A 25,716-nucleotide genomic window follows, 5' to 3' on the forward strand; every position below is an offset into this window, starting at 1 on the left:
TGTAAATATGGTTCCCTTGCCACATTTGTGTTATTAATGGCATTTCATATTCTTTCAAATACCTTACCCCTCGCACCCTCAGTACAAATAGTTTTCATATTGGTCTACTTATCTCATTATCTATGTAATTTCCAGGTAAAAATTTGGACAAAACAAAACAAGCATATTAAATAACAATATTTCATTGAGCTGTGCAACAAACATTATGGTACCAGAGGGGGCCACAATTTTTTTTCTTTCATATAGGAAATCACCAAAACTAAATTTTTGACTTGTTTTGCAGATGTTTACAGACCTTGGAGATTAGAGAATAAAAACCTCCTCGTTCTACATGGCACTTTTTTTTGTTTTCAGCTAAGCTAACATTTTGTGGAAATAAAGGCAAAATCTGAAAGGTGCTAAGTAAAATGACACTTGATCCTGTTGGCTAATTAATGTTTTGTATGTTTGGTTGTAAGAACATGAAAATGCCCAAGTGTTTGTATAGTGTGATACATTACACACTACAGAGTGGACGATGTGTTTGACATTTTGTTAAAACAGAGATAACTTTTTTTCATATTTCCATAATATGTTTGAAGATGAAACCTCTTTGAGGTAGTGCCATGCAGGAGGCTTTGATGATACCAAGTTTTGTTTCAAACTATGTTCATTGACTCCAATAATTTGTAAACATTTCATGAGTAGGCTTAAAGTTAGCTCATTTAACCGCCGCATTAAGCCATGTTTTCCTTAAAATCTAAAAATTCACTTCTGAACGAATGTTACTTTTACATGCATTGATTGGCAGCATTAGTCTCTGCGACATATTGTAAACATAGATTTCACTTCCTACAAAAAAGTTAAAATATTCATGAACTGAACAAACATGTACAAAATCATCTTTCCTTGATTCCTTGAAGTATGATTCAGCCAAGCATTACTGAAATGAACCGTTCGAGATATAAAACAGGGCTTTATAATGGAACTACGAGACGACTTTGAAAGAAATTTTAACGAGTCAAATAATTGCCATAAAATAAAATACTTCTTTTCACTTTTTACACTTCAAACCAGGAACTTATTCATACTATAGTTCAACATTTTTAAATGATACCTTGTTTTCACTCTCCTAAATTATAGAATGATAATTGAGATGTATTGCAACTGTCGGTTACATGACAATGAAAGTCCCCCCCCCCCCGCTTAAATCATCAACAATACAACATTTGACTCCTTATTGATGCAGCACAAGCATAACAGTGTTGTTATTTTTAAACCTTTTCAAACTACTACAGAAATATGCTGGCTATGATTTCATTGGTCTTGCTGTAACCTAAAACAGGGTTACAAAGAAAGAATCAGTCACCGTTATTCTGTTCATTCTACTACAATACTGCAATCATATGTTTAGGTAGTAGTGCACATGTGCTACAGAATCTGTCTATTGCATTCTGGAAAGAACACATACTGTGTGAGAACATGAACCTATGCTTAGTCTATTTCTGTTCTAACCTAGCTGCCAAATGACTAACCCTTTGTGTAAATTAAAGTAGGTAACTATTCTTTCGTACGTGATGTGTTTCGATTGTCAACTTCTTGCCTTATCTTTCTATTCATTCCTTACGGTTAAAACTGTTTAATTTATTGGCCTACTTTGACGTACGTAAGTACGTACTGTCATTCATTTTTCTGGTTCTTTAGAGAATTAGTAATGAAAGTACGGCGAGTGATATACTAAGAGTTTCTTTGGCTCAGATCCCAACATTACAAACCAACTATCGTGTTTCGAAAGTTATTTTATGCAATCGTGAAGGTCATCAGTAATTTGGCCTCATACGTGCTAGGAAATCAAAACTATGGTCACTCGTGCTCCTCCGGCTGTAGCAAACATTTAGCTGTCACCCTCATCATTCTGTTTCCTCATTGAGACCTTTTCTCAAATGTCTGGAAATATTTAGCCCAGAAGAATGAACTTCTCAAAGTACTGGTGACCTTTAAAAGTGCCTTGTTTGCATATTTATGTTCTGCAATAAAACACTGGCTCCTCCCATCCCTTGGAAATCAACTCATCAAATTAAGAAGGTATACAAACGGTTGCAGACACGACTTGTTGGAATCAAACATATTTTTCTTACAAAACTTCTTAAAGAGCTCTTAACCTTTTTAATTGACATAGAATATTTTAATATTCTTTATATTATTATCATCATTTCTCAACTAAATTAAGGATGTCAAAAGTTCAAGTGTGAAGCAGGTAAGAATGAGCACTGCAAAAGAGTGTTTCAATACTCAGTGAGAAGGACAAAATTGTAAGAGTCCTGTTTTATTAAAATGGACAGGGTGATGTCTATTGTATTCAAATGTGCATTTGAATACTTGGTCTAATCTGTTTGCAGTTTTGCTGGCACATTCTTGAAATTTTTAAAGGGATATTCTATTGGCTGAATCTGATTGCTTCATCAGAGGTTGCAGGGAATTGTAGGCATTAGTCGAGTCTAAAACCACAATCTTCATAGCATATTGTGTGGCAAAGACGCACACTTGTCAAGTTTTCAACTTTTGCGTATTTTGTGACTGCATCTGGCAAAGGAGTGGATGCGATACTCATTAATAATTTATTCAGAGAAGAAACAAAACATTCCGACAAAACTTGCACTTTGATGAACCTTTAACTATAAAGAAAATTTAAACTGAGGGTTAACTCTCAATCAACCATAATTCCAGGGTAAGATATTGAGATGAGGCATATTTCAAGCCAGGGTAAAGAATACTGCGATGGGGCTTTTCAACTTAAAGTGTGGATAACTTTCACTTTAAAAGTTTAGCAATGCCTGCCATTGGAATATCCATTTAAAATATATAAGTGGAAAATATGTGACAAACTTTGTGCCCTTAGTGGACATGTAATAGACATGTAAGATCGCCAATGCATCTATCACTTCCCTTCAGATATTTTTTTTCTGTCTGGAATAGTATGGAGAGGTTCACTCAGAAGCAGGTCCTTCCCACCATCTTCAACCAGTGCTCCTTTTCTCTTTTGTTTCGGTATCAAGCCAAACCTTTTGTATCCAGGGGTTTTTTCTTTTCTTCTTTTTTAGTAGAATGGACTTGAGTCTCATCTGGAATGTACCATCACTGTTTCTGCTTCTGTCTTCATTTAGCACCTTCCCTTCTCTGGGATGGGTCAAAAGTGCCTCTTCCCTTCTCTGGAATGGGTCAAAAGTACCTCTGGAGAGGCTAACCGTTCCCAGTTTGGGCTGACCAGTAAAGCATATTTTCTTAATATGGTATCAAGGTGCTACAAGGTCTACTGACTACAGTCGTGAGCATGCAATGTTTTTAATCACCTGACTGGTCGCATGACCTATTCACTTTTTCATCATCATGGAAGCAAAGCCCACAACGGCGACCCCTACAGCTGCATATGTGAATGCTTTCTTCATGAAGCCTTCCAAAGCCTCTTGCGCCCGGTCATCCGAAGAATGAAGGTCAAAGAATTGCACGAATCCAGTCTTGAATTGGGAGAGAGGGAGAGAGAAAGCAGAAACTGAAGCGAGGAAAAGCTCAACGTAAAAGACATAAAACTGCAGGATATGACATGCAGGAGGCGCAGTGTTACACACAGAGGCCCAAAAAACAAACAAAAATATCATCATAATAATAATGATAATAATTGATAAGACTTAATTAATAGCAGGATACTGAGTACATACTGTATATATTCAAACTACTATTCCTTTGTGGATGATATTTTCCACTTCTTCGTGATTCCATTTTCAATTTTTATATCATCCTGAAATTAAGAAATCACAAGCTTTGTGTTGTTTATTTGGATTCAGAACGAACTTGCTTTTTGTTACATAGCATCAGTGATTGCTTCGTACACAACTGATTACCGTCTGTATGGACTTGATTGAGTGAAATTGTGGTCTTGTATGGACAAAATTTGTTGAGGTTCTGTTTTTAAGAGTAATTTCCAAAATATACCCATCAAATACAATTGGCTAACTTAACACCGATGATAATGTGGTCTTACCTAAGCTATTGGCATGCTTTTGATTAACCATGGCGGTAAAACAGTCTGTTTTAACTCCATGGATTAACATACACACAAATGACTGTGTTACTTATGAACATATGTACAAAACACAGAACACAATGAGAGTTGTAGATATATTAACGGTAAGTGGCGATGAATGTTTAACAGTTTTTCAGGCTCTACACGTTTTCTCAAGAATATGCTTTGGGATAAATGGAGTCATATCATTGCATTAAGACATTATAAGATACAGCAGCACAGAGTAGCAACTGTTTTGTGAGGGTAAATTTATAGTGCAATTTTGTAAAATTATTGGCCATGAACATTTGTGCACTAATTTGTGAATTTACTACAAAAAGAAAGAGAAATATTATCTTAACTGAGATACCAACTAATCTGTGATATCAGAAATGTAGTCTCTTACAAATTTCTCAGAGAAAACAGCTTGAGAGCCATGTGCATGCCCCTTGTGAAATATCTTCAGGAGAATTTTAGGCTACATTGATCAAGGACAACATTTAAGATGGAAGTGACACAAGAATTACACACAGTACAGTATAGAACAACTTATGGTTAGCTGCTACCAATACTGTGGTTTGATACCATCAACAACAAAATACTGGAGCTACATTATTAAACCACAATGCATAAACAGCCTTGGCTGGCACCAAGGGAGGCTAAATACATAAAGCATCATCGATAAATTATATAATAATATAAACCTTCAGCATTATTAATAGCTGAGATTAACTATCTCTTTATTCAGTAATAAAGTCTGTGGGTTGAAATCAACAACACCCAACCACACACACAAAGTTTTCTTGCATGAAATGTTTCTTTGATGTGTGTGTGTCTTCAAGGGTGGATAATTGGCAGAAGGCCATGATTTAGAAACAGCATCTTCTGCAGAAGACAACAGTTTATATCTTTTTAATATGTTATTCATTGTTTACTGGTCGGAGTAGTTTCTCTCATAACCGGGCATTCTGAAATTTCTTCTTGAGCCAAATTATTCAGGGATGATTTGAAACCAAAACAATAACAAAAAAAATTGATTGCAAGTAAACTGCATGAGAAAGATGCATCGAGCACAAACAACAGCATCGGCAAAACATGAACTTTCGGAGAGAAATCAAGTGGAAAACATGCTGAGGAAGACGCTTGAAAGAAGAATTTCACTTTGGATGCAACAGATGAAGAACTTGGGAAACATTGAATGACGTAGGAAACAAACATGTTAACGGATACTTCCTGACAAGTCACAACTTGTTGCATCATTTTTTTCTTCGGTTCTATTTCTAGTAAACAAGATTTCGGCGACCTGACTCGTGTTGTTTCTTTCTTAGAACCATGAATTTATGTTAATGCTGAAGTCTGGGTTTAGATGAAGATGCTTGATCTGATGATGTTAAGTACTCTAATGAGTTTAGGGTTCGTGGTAACCTATATACAGCCAAGTGTATTTTGATCCCAAGCTAAATTTAGATGCTAAAGGTTTTCAGTTGGTCCATTTTATTCAGATTATACTCGCAGTTGTTGACTGTTTGTTGGGCTGCAAAACATAGCCAAAGCTCTTCGAGATGTTATATGGCTTTATCTAGAAGAATCTGGCACATTGGAAAGGTATAAAGGTATAAATTACAGCCATTATGACAATGACATATGGTAACTGATATATTATCTCCCAGGGTCCTAGATGCCCTGTTATCAGGTCACCATTTCACAACTGCACCATGTTGCTACACTGTATGTGTGTATACGTAGACATCCAAAATGAGATTGTCTATAACGTTAACAGTTTCATATGATAGTTACTGTATGCTAGCATTTCACATTTCAATGTGTTACAATGGAAACATTCAGCAGTTTTAAGTTTGCACAACAACTTTTCAAGGTTTAGAAATTTCTTGCAGTACAACAAATGTGGTGCATCTACAATAGGGTACAGGCAAGTACATTAGGCAAGGCACTAAGCAAAAACAGGTAAATAATTCCTACATTAACAGGAAAGTTCATCTCATATAGATCACACATATGGAAAGAAAGAGAACCAGTTAGGGAGAATAACACAAATGAACATCATCTCACAAATTTTAACAGATGATCCTTGAATACACATGCAATTTATGTCACTTGTTTTGACATGCTGAACCTAACGCCCAGATATTACTAACATCAAAATTGGATTGTAACGTTTAAGAAATTATGCTGGAGGTTAATCTCTCTTGCACCAGCCACTTTATACGATTGCATGGATTTTCAATTTAACTATTTAAGTTGAATATCAATCGGGATTTGTAAATTCATACCAAAGCTTTTAATAGAGCTAGACTTGTTGTGCAAAGAAGATACAGCAGATATAATATCTCTCGTCTGACAGAAATTCTTATTTCTGTATCGGATATCTTTCTTGGGATTAAATGGTATCACACCTGTAGGCTCAACATATTCTGAATTATTGATGGGAGATAAAAAGTTATCTTATGATTTTTTTATCAACACTTTTGTTATGTCAGCTCCAACGATAGAAAAACAAAACAATTATAAACTTCGCTTCATTCTGCGGATATTGTTGTTTTTCAACAGGTTGGAGACAGATATTACAAATGAAATTGTTTCAATTATTAAGATACCAGGCAGATTACTAATCAAAAGTGTACCAGCAAGAAAATCTAAGCTACATTAAGGGTGGTTGCTTAATATCACAATCATTGCAGCATCAATTGAGTATTTTCTGTTGATATTAATTGTAAAATACCATATCAGTTTATAAGAGAATTCAAACCTTAGTTCAAACATGTGAATTTCAACTAGTCATGGCAAAGAAAAGAAAAAAAAGCAACAAGGAACCCCTTTGTTATTTATTCCCACTGATGATAAAAGATAATCACCTGTCACAACTCAAATGATCGTTGATTTATGTGTTTGTTTATCACCTCCATTTGAAATGTATTCATATCTTGAAAGTTGACATGGGCTTTGAGATGTTTTTTTTTTCAGAGTTTCAACATTACCTTTGTCCGCACTTTCAACAAAGGAGAGAATAGTAAGGGACACTTTTCGATAGACCATTTGAATATGAATTCACAAATGTCTACTTTGTTTTGTATTTGATACTGCATTATGGACTTATTCTATCCAGGTTTATGCATCTTCATAAGATGCAGTGAATAGACTAACATCAGAAGAGCAGATTTATACTCACTCATAACATCAAACTAACAAATGAAATGAGTCAACACTGGTCGCTCATCACTTACAGTAGTTACAGTTTATAAAGTTATCGTTATACCGTAGTTTATTTCAGCAGATCAAAATACATCATGTTCCTAAGTGGGAGACTACGATATCCTTAGTCTAGATAGAAGGTAATTTTCCAGGTAAGTGGAAGCTGGAATCATATTTGTTGTGTGTAAACTTGAGTAATTTAAACCTCCTTTCAAGTGCAGCTTGTTTTTAAATGGAGCAAGATAGAGTGTACAGTATGTAATTCTATCGATAGTCTTTTGAATAACGAAAATATAAACTATGAAATTGATATAAAAACCAAAGCAGTCAGCATAGCCCGACAGGATCCTTCTGATGGTGTCAAAGGTAATCATGGCTGTGTGATATTAATGGCTGACCATTTAAAACTGTGTTTGATGACATATTATCAAGCTTTGTTGTTTTGCTTGTTCTGTGTTGACTACATAAAGTTGACAAATCAAGCTTTTAACATGGACTAAACAAATGTCATTGAAAAACTTGACAGGGTTTAGACATACAAGAAAAACAAAACTTAAACACAGAGGCTGTTAGAAAGAACTTGCTTCAAACAATATTTTATTTATATATCCATTCATTTCTTTACAAGACAAATGGAAAATCAAACAAACCATTTCTTACTTTCTTTAATTTGCTTTCCCTTTCTAATATGTAACACTACCACATACGGTATGACTACAACCTAAACATCTGTCTTTTTTTCTTTTTCATTTAGAAATTTCAGCATCCGTTTATTTCAACTTATAAGTGCATGAATGAAATCTGGAATTTTGAATACCATATAATGCAATTTTTAATAATAAGAAAAGTTTTTCTACAGTGTATATTAATAAGCATTTGCAAAACACCAGCTTTTTGTTTGGTCATGTATATTCATCGTGATAGCTTAGATTATTGTTAGTAAGTTAACATTCAGTTACATTATAAATAGATGGTTAATTATGTAATGTTCACTGTTAATGGATATTAATTATGATGAGCACACGCTAATTAATATAAACAAACACAAGATAGCCACTTCTTGTTTATTTTTACTTAAAAAGACAATCACATTAGCTGTAAGAGACTTCTGTCTGCATTGACGTAGCTGTGTAACATTTAAAAATAATTTCTTATTATGTACAGATGAGATCAGACAAATATGCCTTAATAATAATTTTACAAAAATTGATGTGAAACCTTTTAAAACAGAAAAACTCTTTGTACTATCTGGACTCCCCCCTGTGATCAATGTCTCCCAACCAGTTGTAAACTGTTATGGAATATGAAACTTTGAAGAAAAGAATTGTTTGTACCTACTTTGGTGACAAACTCTTAATTAGTCAGTTCATTCTTTAATTCATGTGACATAACCACAACAATATTACAGCAGGGAGAAAACTATGTTGATGATTTTCTCCCTGTTTCCTTACCACCGCCTCTCCACACCCTTCCCCTCAACCAAATCCCCATCTCCTTCCCTTGTCCACACCCTACCCTTGGCCAGATTACTGTACACAGATCGATAACTATCAAAAGTTTTGACTTATCTCTTGAAGCATTTAATCATCTAATTCGACTCTCCTCAATATTTGGAAATGCTCAACATTTTATGGGGGAGCTGCCACCTCCGTTAAAGAACTACTAAACCTTACTATACATTTTAACATGCTTTCATGTCTTTCAAACATGTTTAATTCAACGATGTTCTAAAGTCTACTAAATGGTTCGATTTTATAGATAGGAAGCGATGGTTGAAATTATTACTTAATTTAAACCTGTACTCTTCAATCTTTTCCAAAAATGCAAGCGGTAAAACTATTTAAGCTAAAATACATCCACTTATGTGGCCCAGCATCCTGAACATAATTGTTCAGGATGCTGGCTCTTTTTGTCCCCCTCGAAAAGACTTCTACCGTATTGAACTTGGACAGGATTTTCAACTTGAGATGTAGCTACAGTTTTTGTCGAGAGTTTACAAAAGCTGATGATGATCATATTGAGATTAGTAACATAATATTTTCTTTTTTGTCACATGTATGTGACCTGTACCAATGCAGTGTTCTAAACTGCTTTGTACTTTGTTATATGGTTAACATATAACCATCAGCCATGTCCTACTAGCCTTGCATAACTCAATCTCCCATGGAAATTAACCACGTTTTAAAACTTTGCATTACCAGCCAAACTCTCAATTTTAACACAAGTGCCCTCCTTATCAGCTATGAAATGATCTAAGCAGGTAACCTTTTAGCACTGTTGTACATATCACCTCTATTGCATTACTCTATGCTATTTGGAGGGGCCAACGTTTACCTACTGTACCAACCAAGTTAATAATTACTATTCAATCTCCTCTTTGGAGCCCTTTACAGAGCTCTTTGACTACAATTTATTGAAGAACATCAGGAACTTTTACACATTTAATGATACAATATACTACACTGCAGTATATGTAAAATACCTCCTCTCTCTATCTATCTATCTCTCTTTTGCTCACTGCCGACCAAAAACTACTTCTTATTCCGGTCAGCTAAAATATCCTAACATAACTATTTACAGTAAAGTAAGTACAAGCCTCCCTCGCAGAAAGGCGCTTTTGACATTTCCCAAATAAGTTTTAATACCACAGAGAAACACAAAGATATCCTTCCTTCATAAATTATTGCACATTTGTCCCAAATTTTAATTAGAAACTGCCATTTAAACCAAAAACAGGAACAGTATATGACATGAAACCAAATAGAAATACAGCAAAGTTTCTGAGTACAAACTTTCGATAGATGCGAGCAGATTTGTTTTTATGTACAGCATTCCAAGTTTTCAACTAATCTAAGCAAAAGAACATTTCAATATCCCATACCATTGTAAATACAAAAAAAGCTGGTCTAATCTTTCTATGTTAGATGCAACTGTGAGGTGACCACAAAGCGTTGCATACTGTACATCCATTTATGTAAAGAGATATTTAACGAAAAGTGATAAAAACATCTCAGTCTTAAAAGCTCACTTTTTGTCATTTTTTTGGCGGAATGGAATGAAAGCAAGTGGTACTTAACAAAACAAACTTATAAAACAAGGCTAAACAATCAAACATCACCGAATGGCAAGTCAATAAATCATTTTAGTGAAAAGACGGTTTCGAAGTCATCAGTTGGAGAAACGAACAGATACTGTATAATGCAAGAAAAAGATTGGAGGGGTCCTTATCACCAGAATTATTTTTATTTAAAAGTTTAAAAAAAAAAAAAAGAACATTGTATCTGGTGCTGAATAAACAGTCGGTTTTTTTAGACCATTAAAGTAGATGGATGCAACTTGTACAATGCACCCAGTTGGGATTATTTTTTATAAACTTTAAGTTCATTTCATGCTTTAAAGAATTTGTAATGACGCTAGGAGCACTTACTGTACATATGAATATCTGGTGTCTGTCAGATAAAAGGTTACCTAGGGACTGTTCATACTGACAGTATGATTGTTTGGAAGCCTGACATGTGAGTACAGTATAGAGTGGTATTAGCATAAGCACTAGGAAATTGTCTCAAACTACAGTACCTGGTATATTTGCAACTGTGTTCATAGTGAAAATACTTCATGAAAGATCAGTTGATCAGGCAAGGAGTAATGTTGTTTCTCTTGCACTGAGCACTTAACACACCAATTAACACAATGGTCAAGAGAATTTGTAAACAAATTAATTAACTATGTTACAGACCATCAGTAATGAGATGACTCATATGTCCTGTAATTCTAACCCAGTTTAAGCTATACATACGTACAGATCATATCACCAACCTCATTCAGTATTATGATATATATACTGTACTGTTATTAAGAAACAGCCAATATGTAGCAATGTGTGGTGATGTGCTTAGTTCATCTTAGTATTTAAAGGTACCAGCACAAGACAAGTCCAGCACAGCTATATGGCACCATGTAAAATTTAAATACCTTGACTTATTCAATGTAGTATGTTGCAATGCAGCCAATTCAACTACTGTACAGTATATCATACCATGTACATTCAAAGTACAATGTATCATGCAAGGTTATCATAATTAATACCAAGTATCATAAAGTACCTAGTTTAGTATCATGATACCAGGTGCAATGTTGAGTTCAATTGTAATATCATCTTGGATGATGTCACATTTCTTTACATTCTCAATATAGTTTAATAACATTTTCAACATGAATTTCTCAAACCTCAACAGCTGCTAACATTCAACTTTAGAAGAACCCTGGTTTTAATAGTGGCTTCCCATTTTAACACACCACCTACTGTATTAAGTCACTCCAGAAAGATCCAAATTAAACTGACATATGGTATGTTACAAGTTTGGATGACAGTATAAAGTCACTTTTGTTATAATTCATATTCTTTTTCACTACCAGCAACTAAAGATAATTGAGTATTAGGCCTTATACTAGTCCTTCCCTATGAACCAGACAGTTAAATTTACAGAAATGCAAGCCTTGGAACCAGCAATTCTAATTTGGACTTCCCTGGATGGGGTGTGTTTCAGTTTCATTACCTACCACTGGCATAAAGCCTGCGACATATGTTGTCAGAAAAAGGGGGAAAAAAGGACATGCGGTATGCCCACATGACAGAAACTATTGGTAAAACTGAACTGAAATTTCAATGAAAAATCTTGTATGGTAGGGAAAAATGTTCTTAAGATTTGAAACTTGTTTATGTGATGTTTTGCACAGTTTTTACTACATTTCTAGGCCACATTTGGAGGGAAGTGAAAACGAGGATGAGTTTTAAACCATATTATGCGTACTTAGGATGGCAGTCAATAATGACACCCTCATCAATTTGGGAGTGCATAATTGAATAATCTGCATACAACACCTGATAGCCTCACTACAATTCCAAACAATCACTTTGCGAAAGGAAATCAAAACTTTCAAAAATGTGTTTTTGCTTATTTGTGGTAGAATCACACTGCTAGTTTTGTTAGCAATACTGGCTCCACTGTATACTCAATGACTATTAAATCTCAGTATCATTGGTCTTCTCTATCAATCAATATCAAGAGAATCAGTTTTGGCCACAAATAGGGCTAAAATGTTAAATGACCACCCATGTTCAAACTTTAATAACCATTTTATCCCCATTTGGAATGACCCTTTGACCTCTCTGACAAATCTTGTTATCTTACAATGTAACAGACCTCAATTTGATGAGAATAATTGGGGGAAGTATATAGCTGGGAGTCTGTTAATAGTAAATTGATAGCCTTAAGTAGTTTTCTTTCTTCTTACTTTCTCTGCCTATAATTTCTTTGCCTGCACCCTCAATCCTGCATTTAACATCCAATTCGCAAAGTTGAATGCTTTCTCTAAGTGATGTTAGGTTCTGAACTGTATAATTGCGTAAATGCTCACTACAGAGAAAGACCGGTTCACACCTTCTTATCTAGCGTGTTTGATATGAATTCTATGTACTGGTAACAGATCTGCGCTTCATTCTGGATAGCTGACGGTACACCTCGGTACATGGTGATTCTTTGAAATATTTCCACATCAGTCTATGACAGCTTTAAACAAGCAGTACTATCAGCTACCTCTCCTTTGCATAGCTGAGGGTACACTTGTTTGGTACAGGTACATGGTGATTTGTTGATATATTTCCAAATCAGTCCATGACAGCTTTACACAAGCCGTACTATCAGCTACCTGTGTTGTTTTGTATTTCTTTTCCCATTGATACTGCAGTCTTTTTTTCTATCTCCCACTTATGTAGTAAGGGAGGGCTCATCCTTATAAGCTCACCTGAGCTACTTTGAGTTCCTCCTCATCCTCCAAAGTCTACCTCAACCTCCTTCAACCTCTCCCTCAACCTCTACCTCAACCTCCAAAGTCTACTTTAGCCTATAAATGTACTATCTTAATGTTCTCCAGGTTAAATACTGCTTTGACTTAAAATAAATGTGCGAGCAACTCAATTCAACTCAACTCTATTCTTCTGCACAGAATAAAATGTTATTACTGTATGCTGGTTATAATACAATCATTCATACCTTCATGCATATTTCAATGCCGAAGCATACCCAGTTTCTGTCCAAACAGCTTTACATTAAGCTGCACAAGTAATATATCTTCTCTTCAATATTTACTTTCCTTTCCACTTCATGACAAATCAAGTCTTCCAAGTGCTGTTCATGTGTTTTAAGCATTGCAATATCTCAGCCTATCAGCTGTATCTTAAAGTATCAATGATCATAATGCTCTCATAGTACCCTCAAAACAGGTTGAACTTAAGATTGTCCTCTGAATATTGTCTGAATATACCTCTTTCTTCAGTTTTCACTGACCAACAGACTTGGTATTCAAGCTGAACATCACTTAGTACACAGTAATTGCAATAAGTAGAAACAAATAAATGAAAACAACAAACACACACAATAATATTTGGACCAGCATACACAAATGGTTAGGAAGAATGAATGCTATATAGCCTGTATTGGGCTTAGAGTACCGTTCTGGGTGAAGTTTAACAAAGAATGTGCCATTCTATTTTGTAGCAGGTTCAGAACTACATAGTCAATTGATTCACTTGTATAGATATAGTCCTCAGTTCCTGTGTCATTTGATTCTACCCTTGCACTAGGTCCACATATCTTGAATCAGTTGATTCTACTCTTGTATCAGGTCCACAACTATGGTGTCATTTGATTGTATCCTTGTACTACAGTAGGTCCACCTAGAGCTCTTGTATCAGTTGATTCTCTTCTTGTATGAGGTCTACAACTATTGTGTCATTTGATTCTACCCTTGTACTAGGTCCACATCTCTTGTAAAAGTTGATTCTTTTCTTGTACCAGGTCCACAACTACAGTATGTTGTCATTTGATTTTACCCTTGTAATAGGTGCACCTCTCTTGTATCAGTTGATTTCACTCTTGTATCAGGTCCAAACTATGGTGTCAATGGTTCTACCCTTGTACTAGGTCCACCTCTCTTGTATCAGTTGATTCTATTCTTGTATCAGGTCCACAACTACAGTATGTTGTCATTTGATTCTACCCTTGTAATAGGTCCACATCTCTTGTATCAGTTGATTCTATTCTTGTACCAGGTCCACAACTACAGTATGTTGTCACTTGATTCTACCCTTGTAGTAGGTCCACCTCTCTTGTATCAGTTGATTCTGTTCTTGTATCAGGTCCACAACTACAGTATGATGTAATTTGATTCTACCCTTGTACTAGGTCCAGCTCTCTTGTATCAGTTGATTCTATTCTTGTACCAGGTCCACAACTACAATAAATGTCAGTTGATTCTACCCTTGTAATAGGTCCACCTCTCTTGTATCAGTTGATTCTGTTCTTGTATCAGGTCCACAACTACAGTATGATTTAATTTGATTCTACCCTTGTACTAGGTCCAGCTCTCTTGTATCAGTTGATTCTACTCTTGTACCAGGTCCACAACTACAGTATGTTGTCATTTGATTCTACCCTTGTACTAGGTCCACCTCTCTTGTATCAGTTGATTCTATTCTTGTATCAGGTCCACAACTACAGTATGTTGTCACTTGATTTTACCCTTGTACTAGGTCCACCTCTCTTGTATCAGTTGATTCTACTCTTGTATCAGGTCCACAACTACAGTATGTTGTCATTTGATTCTACCCTTGTACTAGGTCCACCTCTCTTGTATCAGTTGATTCTACTCTTGTACCAGGTCCACAACTACAGTATGTTGTCATTTGATTCTATCCTTGTAAAAGGTCCACCTCTCTTGTATCAGTTGATTCTGTTCTTGTATCAGGTCCACAACTACAGTATGATGTAATTTGATTCTACCCTTGTACTAGGTCCAGCTCTCTTGTATCAGTTGATTCTATTCTTGTACAAGGTCCACAACTACAATAAATGTCAGTTGATTCTACCCTTGTAATAGGTCCACATCTCTTGTATCAGTTGATTCTATTCTTGTATCAGGTCCACAACTACAGTATGTTGTCATTTGATTCTACCCTTGTAATAGGTCCACCTCTCTTGTATCAGTTGATTCTGTTCTTGTATCAGGTCCACAACTACAGTATGGTGTCAATTGACTCTACCCTTGTTCTCGGTCCACATCTCTTGTATCAGTTGATCCTGTTCTTGTATCAGGTCCACAACTACAGTATGATGTAATTTGGTTCTACCCTTGTACTAGGTCCAGCTCTCTTGTATCAGTTGATCCTGTTCTTGTATCAGGTCCACAATTATGGTGTCAATTGATTCTACCCTTGTTCTAGGTCCACATCTCTTGTATCAGTTGATTCTGTTCTTGTATCAGGTCCACAACTACAGTATGATGTAATTTGATTCAACCCTTGTACTAGGTCCAGCTCTCTTGTATCAGTTGATCCTATTCTTGTATCAGGTCCACAATTATGGTGTCAATTGATTCTACCCTTGTTCTAGGTACACATCTCTTGTATCAGTTGATTCTGTTCTTGTATCAGGTCCACAACTATGTTGTCATTTGATTGTATCCTTGTACTAGGTCCACCTCTCTTTTGATGTTTGATTCTACTGTTTTATCAGGTCTTACAGTCAGTTATAAACTCCACTATTCCATATTTAACTATTGACATGAGCTTCTCCTCATGCAATTAGACTACTCTCAATCTGTTTTACCTGTAACATGTAAATGTTCTCTTTATTACTTAAATATTCAATTCTTCTATAATGACTACCTCAATAATGATGATGATTCTACCGTTATACCAAGTTTCCCAGGTGAAGACAAACATCATCACCTAAAATGACATTTAGCAGAACTTTTAATAAAGAATATGGAAAAAAAATATAGCAAAGCAAGATTTCCTTGCAAGAATTATACAACCTCCTTAAAAAAGTTAACTCTATAAAGACAATAATGCGAAAAAAGACCAAACAATCAATGATGCTACAAAACTGATCGCTGTAAAAACAATTCCTTCAAAAATGTCTTTTTCACCACTCTTTTGTCATATACCTTTCGGAAACTCCAATTCTACAACCACATAACTGCCCCACAAGAACAAATTCTTGTCCATCTTCACTTTCCACTAAACTGACTCTGTTATTGACAATTTTCCCTATGAATTCTCCAATACTCTTTAAACTGACAATCTTTTCAGATTGCAAATTAACACTAGTCATCATATATGCTGACTTTCGTACTCCTAGGCAATATAACAAATGCCATCTTAAACAAAACAAAAACATCCAAAAAGTTTCTAGGGATATTGGAAATTAAAAGCTAAACTTGCAAAGAATCTTCACACCTTTGCAAAGTTTTCTTCCAGCACACTAACACTGCATCTTCCAGCCCTTGAGGTAATTATGTCCAACAGAAACTTCACAATTTGCCAATGTGCATTGACCTAGAGAGTTCTACAACGTTTTTAACACTAAAATATTGCTAGTTTTAACAACACACCACTGCTTCATCCAAGTTTTGCTCCACATCTGGATTTTGTATGCTTAAATGTAGCTGGTTACACATCTCAGATATACTCTACTTCACCCCAACTGTAAAATTTGTAAACTAAACACAACTATGATCACAAATTAAATGATGCTTTTTTAATATTTAATATTTAAATGACTTCTACCTGGCCATATATTCACCACAAATAAACTCTCCTCAAACCATGCTTTAATTTGGTTTTTATCTTGAACAAACTTTTCACAGCTCGTGTTTATCCTGTGTTTTGCTAAAAATTTCATGAGAAACAAAGACTTACAAGAATATTTACCTGACATGTTATTCTGGTGAAATGATCTACGGTACTTTCTGGTTTATATCATTCTTGGAATGCTCTTAAAACAAAGTATATCATGGACAGGTATAAAATATGCAACCTCCAGAAACAAAAAGAAAGAAGACAAAAAATAAAATAAAATACCAACATCTCTTTCTAGTAAAATGATTTTCTGTTCCTTGTTTCCAAGGAAAACAAGGACTGACTCCTTAACAACCAGAATAGTTGCTTGTATCACTGAAGATGATATAGGAGTACCTCCACCTGTCAACGCTAGTGCTTGTAGCTATCAATAATTATACAGAATAAACTGTCTTCATTTTCTATAGTAAGTCTATGGTTAGACAGCAACCTACTGTATCATAGAGAACAAGACTATGGCCAAACGTTGATTAAATGCCGTTTACATTGTAACATCATTCAAACAAAAATACATGAAATAAACTGCTCCTATGGGTGTTATTAAAAAAAATCAACATTCACTTGACATTAAATACAAACTTTGAGTTAATTTATGCAGTGTTTCTATCTTACATTGACATCAGCTCATGAATGGTGAAATAAGATGCAGGTAACAGAGTAAGAATTCTTAAGACTCACATCGGGCACCACATCAGAAAGTTGTCATGCATTCAGTACATTCTACATAAACATATCTTTCCGTAAACTGTGCAGTACTCATTCTTCGCTGAGCCTGTCCACTACACATCCATTGCACCAGACCTATAAAACAGTGCATTGAACATTGTTATTTGCTTTAACCAATGTAAAATGATGCTTATACACTCTTAACCTCAATTGTTGTGATATTGTGAATGGCCATTAAATAAATATGGATGGTTTACCACAACTTTAACTTACTGTAGGCAAATGTCTACTTTGAATGCAAACTTTAAGCAGCCACGAAAGCTGAACACACCTTAATACCAATTAAGAAAAGGATCTTACTGCTTGCTTTTGAATAATACACTTGAACTTTTCCCCTAATACTATATAGCGGTTACAGATTATTATTCCCTTATCCCTCTTTTACATCAATGTGAAAGAAAGAACATGGAATGCTGCAAAATATCTAAAGCTGCTCACACTTTCGTCACCATTCTGAAGGTTTCCATCTGCTACCGTCAATGTTTGTTTGTGCGTTTCGGCATACATGGCAGAGAATTGATCGAAAGTGACACAGTTTTCACTTTGAAACTTTTGGTACAAGGAAGGTTCTTTAGCAGTCAAATCTCATTTTGTAGCCATTTACTGTATTTATATTCTCACTGTAGGAATGTATCTGGATATCATCAAAGAAGTTGAGAGGGTTTCAGCAAACTTTCCTGCGATTCCTGCAATCTTACTTTCACGATCACACAAAGGGTTTCATCATGTCCATCAGCTAGTACAGTGTGCATGGGTCGCCTGAAAATGTTGTCATCTTCACCACGAAACTTTAAACTTAGAATGCTCTTAGTCCATAATTGGCAAGACAGTTGATCGAAGATGGGTGGGGTCTTCTGCAACTCTGGCAAAGCTGTTGTTAGATGACGGTGCAGTCAGTTCTACCTCCTTAACAAACATGCAATGGCTGCCAAACCAGCGCCGAAGGCAGCGTATTTACAGACAGAGGTAACTAATGATGATACCGTGTCCTGCACCCGTTCCCTCGCTTTATCCTTGTCAAAAAAGTCCATGAACCCGTCCTGGTGTAGAGGAAAGGAGAGGTACAGCGTTTGACACCCAAACAACTCTTTTTTAACTTGGATATTCATCGACACACAAAATATATATCCGAACCAAATATATACAAAACAGAATGTTTTAATATTAAAGAAAAAACATACAAACAGAACAAAACAAAAAGCGGCTGAAAATTTTCGCATTTTCTAATAAGTTAATTAAAAAATCTTTAAAATAGTTTCAACTTTTTGCACCAAATTTGTTGCTTTGCTTTGAAATTCAGATATACAAGCGCCACACGTTTGTTAATGAAATGATTTTGTTGCAATGTTTCGAAAAATAGCAGTAAATGACTAAAAACATGTGCTCTTTCTCCAAATCTGTGCATCGGGCAATAGGGTGTCAAGATGACTAGAATTGTTAAGTAGTTTACTGTATGAAATACTGTAATGGAGTGGATGAAGCCAATTGTGTATAAATGTCAAGAACTATTTCTTTGAAGTGCAATACCCTGTAAATGCTGGTACAGTTAGTTCCAAGTAAAGTCAAATTGAGTCTTATTTATTGCTTACATAAACACAACCTCTATTATTAACTGAGTATTGCTCTGTGATTCACATTTCCAATATAATTCTGATGACCATTGGAAACAAGACCTGAAACTTGTAAATCTGGAAAGATTATCTTAAACATTCAGTAACTGAGGTGAAGGCTAAACACAAAACATGCCAGAGTAAAATACATTTTTCTCTGCACTTGCTTGACAATGTCCTCAATACTACCTACAGTATAGTATCAAAATTAGTAAATAACTGATATGCAGTTTCCTTAATAATACTCACAAACCTACTGAGCATAATGAAATTGACTTCACTCTGCTATTAAACATATTGAGGAAATTATCTAAACTAAAATTGCAATTCTATCAATACTACCAAAGCTACCTATTAAGTGATTCGGCATTTCCTCCATACTTACAAACCTAAGTATATTTAAGTATATAATTAAATATATGCACATTAATCAGATACACCATGCTACTAAACATACTGAGTATTGCCTAAACTAAAATTGCAATTCTTACAAACCTAAAGAATTGAGGAAATACAAAATGACTTAAATGGAAGCTTTGGTAGTATTGAGAGAATTGCAATTTGACTTTAGGTAATAATACTCAGTACCTTGCAGTTCAATCAAGGACACAACACATGCCCCTGAAAGAGCTCATATACTGTACACACTTACTGAAACTTTCATAACCGAAAACAAAAGGCAAAGAAAACAACAACAACACAGATAATTCATCATTGTAGATCTTTACAGGCCACTAAAAGACCGAAGATGGCTACTTCCAAACCCCCTCTCCCCTGGGCATATCTTTATATTATGTTGCTTGACTATAGTACATAGGAACAGGCAGAACTGTTCCACATTAAGTGGAGGGGGGGGGGGACACTTCACTCGCGATAAGATACCAAGACCTGTTTCTGTCGTTCATCCAAATCTTGTTAATTCTTTACAAGTAGTAACCAACAGGTTGCTGATGTGGTGGCTCTTGTGACTGATTGTCTGTGGCTGTAAGTTCATGTCATATTAAGCTCTACAATGCTAGGTAGCAGGAAATTTCTGTCCAGTAGCCCAACATACTGTATAAGATGGTCAATATTTTGTCCAGCGAGATGGTTGGATAAGGTGTTCATCTTCCAGAAACAAATGTTTCTCACTATATATTGATTACAAACTAACTAGGTGGTACAGTCTGGTTGTGCACAAAGGATAATTTTAACTCTGTTAACACAGGTTTTATATGAAAAAACTTTTAAAAGTGTATAGGCCCCCTATGAAAAATTCAATGTAAAGGATTACCAAGCTGTCTGTGCTTGGGGAACAGATGGATTTTGTTACTGAAGGGTTATTTTCTTCCTTCAAGTTACAGTGTATTAGAGTAACTATATAAACACAAAAAACATAACAAAACAAGAATATAGCAACAACAAAAAAACCAACACCAAAAAACCACAAAGAATGTATGAAATAATGGAGAAACGAAACCAACCAAGAAGCATACAGCAAAAGGCATTTGGTTTATTTTTAAGCTTGTTTACAACCAGGATTCTATTTATAATATTTTGAAAGAATACTTTTCACAGAGAAAGAAAGAAAAGAACTATGTGTACTGGCTATATAGAATATATATGGCTGGTAGAATATGTAAGAGAACCCTTGGACTGCAGTTTCTGAGCTCCACGAACTGACAAAAATATCTTTGCAATTTATTGAAACACCAGAGCATCCTCTAAGTAAACAAACTGAAGAAACAAAACTACTGATGAGGACTGAAGAATGCAATGAAACGCTTGTGCAATCCCATTTAAGCACTTCGAAAATTAATTTGGCGACTGATTTTGCATAGATCTGCACCCCACCGTAACCCCTATAAGCAAGCATAATGACTCCAATGACATATGTTCCCCAATCTGAGCTTCTCTCAGTCAACAGTCATAACAGTTGAACAGTAGAAAACTGATTGAGAAACTACTTTGAAAAATTTATCACCATTTTAACAGCCAAGGTTTCTCTGGGCTGAAGCAGTTTGCTCTTTATAGTGTTACGAAAGGTTATGCAATTCTAAGACATGAATTGCATCGTGGTCATTGATGTTCACCGCAAAAGTATTTTGGACTGCTAATCACCTCAAGACACAAAGTTCCGTATCATATTGTGGGTGAAGCCATCTCCAACATCCCTTGATGCCCCCCTCATCTACTCTAGCTCTCATTTAACAGTATACATCCTCTAACCTACTGACGACGCTGTACTTACCCACTGATCATGTTCCTGCATCCAGATATTAAGGTTACCATCCAGGTACCTCTCCGTCCACCCTATGACACTAGGTACCATGTTCTCCATATCATGTGTTGCACAGTGGAGTGCCAGCCTACCACTAAAGGCGATGAGTGCAGCGATTCGTCCCCATGACACACCTACAAAGGAATAACACAAGAAATATAGGAGTATGGAGACTTATTTCTTCCTTTCAATGAACTCATTGATTGCTGGAATCGTAAGGACTACATCCGAAAGAAAAATTCTGATCGAAAAACGCGTGTAGGCATTTAAAATGGTAGAATGAGAAGGAGGGGCAATGACCGGGGGGCTGGTCATGGAGGGGCACAGTGTTAAAGGGTTAAACCATGGACATAATATGCGCGGTAGAATGGGTGTAGAATGGGTGCTAAGGTTGTGAGGAGACAGGTAAGCGAGGAGCAATGTAAATTCCTGGAATGCACACAGAAAGAAATTTCATTCACAAAGATTCAAATCACTTGAGGCACAAAGTTCCAAACCAACGTTTATGGGTATTGTATGCCACGGCAAAAACTGAACGACATGGATTGCCGAGACAACTGGTACCAACATAAACAATCCCATATATGATCATTTGGTCACCTTTCACTCCATGTTACTATACGTATCTCCCCATCACTTGGAAACTCCCCTCTCCATGACCACTTCCAACAATGTGGTCAATTCCACTGCAAAATTTGCAACAGCTTTGATCTTTTTGGTTTTCCACCAACAGAACAGATGTTGTTTTCAAAGGTCAACCACCAGTTTTTAACTGTCCACTTGCATAACTGCTGACTGGAGAAAGTGTTTTCCCATATTCATATCATGAACTAAACCAGCTAATTGGCCACTTGAACTTCCAAATTGTGATGGACGTTTACAGGGTAACTGAGGAGTGAAGTAAATCAAACATTTTACTGCAAGCCATGACAGATAGCTAGATCGTAGACAATTTTTGCAACGGAACATGAATGATGTTTTCTTAGAGAGCTCCCTCTATCCGGGCTATATAAATTTCCATACCACAGGCAAACCTCACTAAAGATATATTTTTAACAGCCATCTCCACATTACTCTGGTTCGTCGTGAAAGCAATTTAATCCATATATACCCTGCAGACCTCGGAAAATGTTCTCGACAGGATCTTAGAATGAGTCAAGTTGTAGTTGCTTGTCAAACAGTAAAATGACTCCTCTTACGTTTGCAGTACTGCATAATGTATAAATCAAACTTTTCACATAGGAAATTATTATTACTACTAAAAAGTTACATCCTCATGAAATTGTGAATACAGAGCCAATTACCATCGAAGCAATCGTCCCGAACGACGGTATCACATTGCACGGATTAATCAACAAGATCACAATAGGGAACTCAAGCTTTTGAGCAACATCTTCCATTCATCGGGTTATATTATTTTCTTCAAATGGTTTTGAAACAACTTCCTGCTGAAAATTGCACCGCAGTGATGTGGAGAAGGAAGTATATTCGTCTCTCTCAGCATCTGACCAAGATCCTTCTTGACATTTGAAAGTAACAAAGTCCATCTCAATTTTTTTTTTGTCTGTAAACATATATTTCTTACCTTGATGGCCATTTTGTTGGTCTCTGAATAATTCATCGGCAAGGTCCTTGAACTGGGCGTAGGCAGTAGTAGCATTAACATTCAGCTGGTCACACACTCGTGCGAAAAAGTCAGGGTTCTTAGTCTCTATTTGGGTACCTGCAGTGCCACATGAGATAGGAAGGAAAAAACTGAAGTTTTTGAAAGTATGTTTGGTACGGGAGCTGGGTTGGGTGACTTAGAAGAACTGCATTAAATTATTATCTGGACCTGTATTTAACAAAAAAATTCTGTGGTTCTGCAGTTTGATTTTCTTCTCAGCCATAATTGGATCTGTTTTTCCTTGAGGTTATTTAATACGCGTTTGCAAATAATGATCAGCTCAAGTTGAATTTCTGATGATAGGACGGTTTGTTGGATCAAAACAAAATAAAGCATGCGTGCAATTAATAAATCAAATAAAAACAACAGCTGAGTGTAGAAGAAGAAGCCCTTAATTCCTTGACAAGTTTTCAGTAATCACTAGCAAAAAACAGTCTTTGGTCTCTACAGGTTGCAGACTACCACTGGCTGTTGAACTGGGTCACAAAAACTATCATGATTACAATTACTACTGTACTTACCACCTGTGCATGCTACCTATCAACAACCTGACTTTATCTATTAAGCAGCTTATCAATCAATTTTTTGGACTACATGATCTATACTTTACTATCTGCATAGACCAGTTATTCTTCAGTTATCAAGCAAGGCTTTTGAGGTCCAAAAAGTAAAAATGCACAAATTTTCCAAAACTGAGTATATGCATAACTTCATCCTTGGTTGCGATTGATGTATAAATAAAAATAATACATAAATATCGAGACAGTTTTCTAAAACAATAATAACATGAAACTCAGCCTGAAAGAACAAAAGAAACTTTTTTTGTTGGGGACTCATCACAATTGGAGGTCGAAAGATTATGCTCAAGTCGTACTGTTCTAAAGTGCTGAAATACTTGTAACTACAAAACTTGTCAAATAGATCACCTATTTCTCGTATTCTAGCTGCTACGGCATTCACTGGATCGTCTCTTACGTGGTCATAATTTGGTAGTGGTACCTCCTTGCGGATTCTATAGATGCAATAGTCTTCCATATAATCCCTGGTGGTTAGACCTTCATTCATCTGCAAAAAAAAAACAACACAAAAATAAAGTTTCAAAACGGAAGGTCACGACAAAGAATGTTGACTTCAAAATCCTCCTCCTACTCAATACCCCACCCCTTCCTCTGGCCCATGCACCTTCTCCCACATCACTCACCCCCTCCATTGCCACCCTCTCCCATCCAGGCTGCAAGTCCCCATCTCGAGAAATATCTGTATAAGTATCCATTAATGGTGATGATGATTACACTGCTGTAGGTTAAGGCTAATATCTCAAAATTGTTACAGCTACAGACTTAAGTAACAGTACCATAGCTTCATTGACAGATACAATACAATGGTAAAGTTGTCCATAAGAAGCTACATAGTTAACTGTAAGAGATCGCTTCTTTGACAGATACAATTTACAACAGTAAAGCTGTCCATAAGAAGCTACATAGTTAACAGTAAGAGATCGCTACATTGACAGATACAATTTACAATGTTAAAGTTGTCCATAAGAAGCTACATAGTTAACAGTAAGAGATCGCTACATTGACAGATACAATTTACAATGGTAAAGTTGTCCATAAGAAGCTACATGTTAACTGTAAGAGATCGCTATATTGACAGATACAATTTACAATGGTAAAGTTGTCCATAAGAAGCTACATGTTAACTGTAAGAGATCGCTACATTGACAGATACAATTTACAATGGTAAAGTTGTCCATAAGAAGCTACATAGTTAACAGTAAGAGATCGCTACATTGACAGATACAATTTACAATGGTAAAGTTGTCCATAAGAAGCTACATAGTTAACAGTAAGAGATCGCTACATTGACAGATACAATTTACAATGGTAAAGTTGTCCATAAGAAGCTACATAGTTAACAGTAAGAGATCGCTATATTGACAGATACAATTTACAATGGTAAAGTTGTCCATAAGAAGCTACATAGTTAACAGTAAGAGATCGCTATATTGACAGATACAATTTACAATGGTAAAGTTGTCCATAAGAAGCTACATAGTTAACAGTAAGAGATCGCTACATTGACAGATACAATTTACAATGGTAAAGTTGTCCATAAGAAGCTACTGTACATATAGTTAACAGTTAGAGACCGTTTCTTTGATAGATATAATACCGTGATATCGTTGTCCATAAGATGAGAAGGTTCACTATGTCAACATCGCGAGACTTGAACATCTTTATAGCGCTTATATCTTAAGATATCAAGAAATGACACGACCATACGGCCTCTCCAAGAGCAGATGTCAGAAACCTTGTAGCTTGATACCGTTAATTTGTCATATCATCCTCTAGATACTGTAGACCTAGAACCAGTTCAGTGATTACTAAAAGCAACTCAACAGTCTGTGTCACATCTACGTATGATGTCATATCACAAACATTGGAACATTGGAATCAACGCGTAGTGGTCAATACCAGTTAAGGTCACACACACAAGCCATAG

General features: G+C 35.8%; 1 protein-coding gene and 1 long non-coding RNA gene across 4 annotated transcripts; one reads left to right on the forward strand and one right to left on the reverse strand.

The window, feature by feature from the left end:
- Window positions 1-492: 492 nt before the first annotated feature.
- Window positions 493-24,302, reverse strand: LOC139969547 (bcl-2-like protein 1). Of its 2 annotated transcripts, none has more exons than XM_071974637.1 (4): window positions 24,138-24,302; window positions 23,131-23,268; window positions 21,516-21,679; window positions 493-3,494 (listed from the first exon to the last, which is right to left on the reverse strand). In XM_071974637.1, the coding sequence occupies exons 1-4, from the start codon at window positions 24,274-24,276 to the stop codon at window positions 3,351-3,353; spliced, it is 585 nt and encodes a 194-aa protein (XP_071830738.1). In that variant the 5' UTR covers window positions 24,277-24,302; the 3' UTR covers window positions 493-3,350. The 2 variants fall into 2 exon arrangements, with proteins under 2 accessions (XP_071830738.1, XP_071830748.1); XM_071974647.1 differs by lacking the exon at window positions 493-3,494 and adding an exon at window positions 12,690-18,715.
- LOC139969555 (uncharacterized) lies at window positions 3,508-17,170 on the forward strand. 2 transcript variants are annotated; one of them, XR_011793763.1, is made up of 2 exons: window positions 3,508-15,142; window positions 15,188-17,170. It is a non-coding gene; the product is annotated as an uncharacterized lncRNA (long non-coding RNA). The 2 variants fall into 2 exon arrangements; XR_011793767.1 differs by having other exon boundaries at window positions 3,508-15,101.
- Window positions 24,303-25,716: the final 1,414 nt, after the last annotated feature.

Source organism: Apostichopus japonicus, chromosome 1 (assembly GCF_037975245.1).
Source record: "Apostichopus japonicus isolate 1M-3 chromosome 1, ASM3797524v1, whole genome shotgun sequence".
Taxonomy (NCBI): domain Eukaryota; kingdom Metazoa; phylum Echinodermata; class Holothuroidea; order Aspidochirotida; family Stichopodidae; genus Apostichopus; species Apostichopus japonicus.